The following is a 5,047-nucleotide window of genomic DNA, read 5'->3' as shown; positions in this document are numbered from 1 at the left end:
TCCTATGAAGACAGCGGCTGGCACAGGGGCCTTCTTCCTCGTGTCGCAAGCGGTCCTTCTTTGCCAGTCGCCTTGAGGTGGCCAAGCCGCGCCTGCGCCGCTCCAGATTCTTATTCTGGTTTTTCCAGAACGTCAGTGCCTGTCGGACGAACGAGCCTGGTTCCCCTATTCTGAGTTGAGACGCCACCTTGTAGCACTTTCCAACCTCTGTGAGGGCAAGTTCTCGGTCGCCTACGGTGAAGCCTGACGAAAGGAGCTCGAGGCGGGTACCAGTCTCCGGGCCAAGCGCAGGGGCGGGGCTAGTTGCTAGGAAGCCGGGTTCCTGCCAATCACCTGCCCGACTCTCAGGTGGCGGGGCGCGGCTCGCAGCGTCTTTGGTAACCCGGACCGCTGTGAAGGAGAGGACGAAGGGCAGTGAGCGGTGGGCTGCCTGGGTGGGGGCTGCGGAGGTACTCCGGGGTTCCCAATCGGGTCCTGGTGGCCGGAGGAGGAGGAGGAGGACGGCAGCCCTCACTCCAGCTGAGAGGTAGCGGACGTCCTTGGGTGCACCTGAAGGACGGGGACAAGGACCAGACGCGGTTCCGGATGCGGGCGGTGAGGGGGCAGTCTGGATGGAGGGGTTGCGGGGTAGGGGATGCTGTTGACGCCACAGTGCCATTTGGGCCTAGCGGATCAGTCTACTGATTGATCCTCTTCGCTCGGGGCCCACTGGCCTACTCACTGGCAGCCTTCCGAGGGCAGCTCCTAGTCGCCGCATGAATTATTCCCTCCCCAAATGTTTTTACTTTGAACTAGTTTTTAACTGGTTTTATTTTAACTGTCTCTCACTTAAATGAAAGTGTGAGGATGGGCAAGCTCCAGAGTCCATCCCTTCTGTAGGGGCTGTTGCTCCACTATCTATATATGTATCTGCAATTTAAATTCTTAGCCTCCGAACTGGAACTGTTCAACCAGGCATTAAGTTCACTGCTTAAATTTAGTTAGCCCACCTTTGGGTTATATTCTGTGACAAACCTCAAACCAAAGAGATGTTCAGGGCAACATTATTTATTTAAAAAAAAATTTTTTTTTTGGTCGTGCCGCAGACTTGTGGGATCTTAGTTCCCCGACTGGGGATGGAACCTAGGCCCCCTGCAGTGAAAGCGCGGAGTCCTAACCACTAGACCGCCAGGGAATTCCCAGGGCAACGTTATTTAGAATAGCAAAACCCAAAACTAAAAAGAAACTAGTAAATGCCTAAATGCCCAATCACAAATTGATAAATAAGATTATATAAGTACTTGGAAAATTGTAAATAATAGTGGAGGGTGCAAGAAGTACACTATAAAATTCGAGTTTTAATATAGATTTCAATTTAGTAAAACCTATGCATCCATTATCATTGAAATTTGAACAGACCATCGGAGATGTAAATGGTTGCTGTATTAAGGTGTGGGGTTTTTTTCCCCCTGAATCCTTTATGTATTAATAATTATGAGGCCCCCCACCCCCAAGAAAAAGATCACTAAGGCCTCCATACTTGTACTTAATTATTTATAAATACAGTAGATGGAGTGGGAGACTTTTGTGTTTTTTGCTCACTGTTTATATCCATGCCAGCTTTCTTCTGGCTGAGGTGTGATCCTCTGCCATCCTTCTAAAGTTTCTTTTGCAGCTTTCACATGCAAGAACCAATTGGTGACAACTGCAGGGCTTTGAACCTGGAGCTCTCCCAAAGGAGTTGGCTCTAAATTAACGTTTCATGCTACATACAGAGTTACTTCTGTTCCTCTTGTGTGCTGACTTGCCTGAAACCAAGAGAGGTGGCAGAAAAGTGTGGTAATGACCCAAGGGTTGCTCAGGTCAGGTCATTAGTGATGGTCTCTGCTCTGATGAGTTCACTTAATTTGCCCATTTAAAAGAATTTTGTTCCCCCATCCCATATATTCATGCTTTTTCCCCCAAAGTGAGGTAAATATTTAGATAATCAAAACCCCACACAAGATCTCAACAGCAAAAATACAGCTGAAACGATCGTTATTTCAATTAAAAATGATATTTGTATTAACACATTGTAAATCAACTATACTTCAAAGACAAAAAAAAACAAAGAACTGAGATGAGTCTCCCAAAAAATAAAAAATAAAAATGATATTTGTAGATGATAGATTAACAGTATTCCCTTTAGTTTTTACTGGTCTCACTGTATTTGAACGAGGTGCTTCTCTTCAATGTTTGTGTTCAAATATAGGTGCCCATTGGAATTTATTCTCATCCACTGTTTTTTAATGTAAGGAGGGGAAATGACTGCTGGTTCAGTGTGTGTCCCTCAAATCATTCCCCTGCGGGTGCCTCAGCCCGGAAAAGCCAACCATGAAATTGATAACAATACGCTTTTGGAAATGAAATCAGGTAAGAATCAAATATACTTGAAATCATTTAAAATAACACTGCCATAGTCTTTATATTCATCTGGTTGTTGATTTACCTCTTTACATGTTTTCTATAATCAGGATCTTGGGAAGTTTGTAAAACTTCCAAAATTTGAAACAATGGTGGTTTATAGAGTGGTATTTATATAGATTAAAACGGTTGGCTCTTGCCAGCCTTCCATTTGTGTGGGTAATAGTTGTAGCAATGCCTTGACTCACCTTAGCCAGGGGAGGATTTCCTGATGCTTCCCCAGACTTTCCCAGGATTCTCATTATTTTTCTGGGATTTCAGTTTGACCTGCTAACACAGGCTTCCCAGTCAGACAGGTTGGAGAGTGAATCCTGGCTTTGAGAACTTCTAGTGACCTTCAATACATTGCTGTGCCTTTATAAGTCTCAGCTTCCTCACTGGAAAAGAGTGATAATATTATCTACTGTTTACAGCCATTGTGAGGTTGAATGAATCGATACGTGATGTGAGGGACACAGGGTCTGGCACATGGTAATGCCAAAAGAAATCTTAGCTATTTCTGCAGAAATAAAGCAGTGAATGCATTTCCTATTAATGCCAGGAATACACACACACACACATATACACATATACATATATAATTAACATAAGGAGAAGGAAAAGTTTTATAGATAGAACATATGAACAAATACTTGTTTAAAACAGGCTCTGACTTGCAGCCACATGGATGGACCTAGAGATTATCATATTACATGAAGTAAGTCAGACAGAGAAAGACAAATATCATATGATATCACTTATATGTGGAATCTAAAAAAAGTGATACAGATGAACTTATTTACAAAACAGAAATAGACACACAGACATAGAAAACAAACTTGTGGTTACCAAAGGGGATAGCAGGAGGGGGGGAGATAAATTAGGAGTTTGGGATTAACATATACATGCTACTATATATAAAATAGATAAACAAGAAGGACCTACTATATAGCACAGGAAACTATACTGAGTATCTTGTAATAGTCTGTAATGGAAATGAATCTGAAAAAGAAAAAAATAGTATACATATGTATAACTGAATCACTTTGCTGTATATTTGAAACTAATACAACATCGTAAATAAATTATACTTCAATTTAAAAAAACAGGCTCTGAGACTCCAGTTATGTATTTTAATAACTAATGTGCATACAAACTATTTATCTGTATTGATGGTGTGACACCTGGGCTTCCTAGATTAAGAGTTCCAACTAAGAATATATTACTTTATCCTGTGTCTCCCTTTATCTTAAAAGCCAATATTATTTTCAAAAATTCTCAAACCAAAATACAAATCTTAGTATATGTGCCCATAACCCTCAGGAGAAGTTGGGTGATTATTGACAAATGATGACAGGATATCCAAATTCTCTAGTATTTAAAATGTCTAATAAATAAAAGATTCTACAATTCAATGACAAAAATAATAGTAACCCAATAGAAAAATGGACAAAGGATGTGAAAGAACATTTTATAGGAAAGGAAATACAAATATCTTTTAAACATATGAGAATATGCTTCTACTCACCCCTTCACCAGCTTGCTGAGCAGACCTTTTCCCCTGCTTTTTTTTACTCCCTTACATTTAATCACCACTTAACAGATTATATGTTATTTTTTGTTTGTTTACTGCTTGTGTGTTTTTCCTAAAACGGAAGCTCTGTGACAGCGGGGACTTTGGTCATTGGTGTATCCCCGGTGTCTGGAACAGTGTCTGGCATGTAATAGGTACTTGGTAAATATTTGTTGAATGAATGAGTGAATCTTACTCAAAATGTAAGAAATGTGAGTTAAAACTATGAGATACTTTTTTTTTAACCTAGGAAAATATAAAAGGAATATTGGCAAAAATAAAAGAAAAAATGGTCACACACAATATGACTGAGATTGTGGGTAAACACGCACTTCCGTGCCTTGCTGATAGCAATGTGAATTGTTTCACTGTCTGTGGAGGGAAGTTTGGCACCATTAACCAAAATTACAAGTGCCCATAGCTTTTGACTCAACAGTACTAGTTCTACACATTTTACAGATGTACTTATAAAAAGAACTCTTTATAGGGTTATTCATTACAATGCTTGTAATAGCAAAAGAAAAACAAAAAGAAAGAAAGAAAAGGAAAGAAGACAGTTTAGATGTTCATCTGTAGGGATTGGCTGTTTGCCAATGATTCATCCATAGAAAGACAGAATACAGTGCAGCGTAATGAAGAATGGGGATGCTTTTATGTACCAATATAGGGCAATATCCAAGACAGATTGTTAAATGAAAAGAGAAATATGTAGAACAGGGTATGATAAGCCACCATTTGTATATAAAGAGAGGGGGAAAAATATGTACATATATGCTTGTATGGATGTAAACTATTTTTGGAAGGATAGTTGATATTATTGGTTGCCTTTGGGTAGCTTATGTCAGGGGTGGGAGGGAGAGTTTTCATTGTATATCCTTTTTTGACCTTTTGAATCTTGGATCATATGAGTTTTTTACCTTTACAAATGTTCTAAGAAGTGTAGGAATCATTTACCTAGTCCAAATAAAATATAACAAAAGCATTTCTTAAACAATGCTCCAAGAATGAAAAATTAGCTTCTGCTTTCTAAGTAGGCATTGTAGTTTTAAAGTT

The 5,047-nt window shown here is 39.8% G+C and overlaps 1 protein-coding gene across 6 annotated transcripts in view; it reads left to right on the top strand.

The window, feature by feature from the left end:
- Nucleotides 1–131: 131 nt before the first annotated feature.
- Nucleotides 132–5,047, top strand: part of DZANK1 (double zinc ribbon and ankyrin repeat domains 1) — a 68,724-nt gene continuing 63,808 nt past the window's right edge. For 2 of the 6 annotated variants that reach the window (XM_057530130.1, XM_007191907.2), the window contains exons 1-2: nt 307–594; nt 2,231–2,391. In XM_057530130.1, the coding sequence (XP_057386113.1) occupies nt 2,283–2,391 (109 nt within the window). In that variant the 5' untranslated portion in view covers nt 307–594; nt 2,231–2,282. Of the gene's footprint in view, nt 263–306; nt 595–2,230; nt 2,392–5,047 lie in introns of those variants that run through there. The other 4 variants (XM_057530129.1, XM_007191905.2, XM_007191904.2 and 1 more) reach the window with 4 other exon arrangements.

This window comes from Balaenoptera acutorostrata, chromosome 15 (assembly GCF_949987535.1).
Source record: "Balaenoptera acutorostrata chromosome 15, mBalAcu1.1, whole genome shotgun sequence".
Lineage (NCBI taxonomy): Eukaryota > Metazoa > Chordata > Mammalia > Artiodactyla > Balaenopteridae > Balaenoptera > Balaenoptera acutorostrata.
Note: the sequence above shows the minus strand (reverse complement) of the source record. Positions and strands in the feature narration are given on the sequence as shown.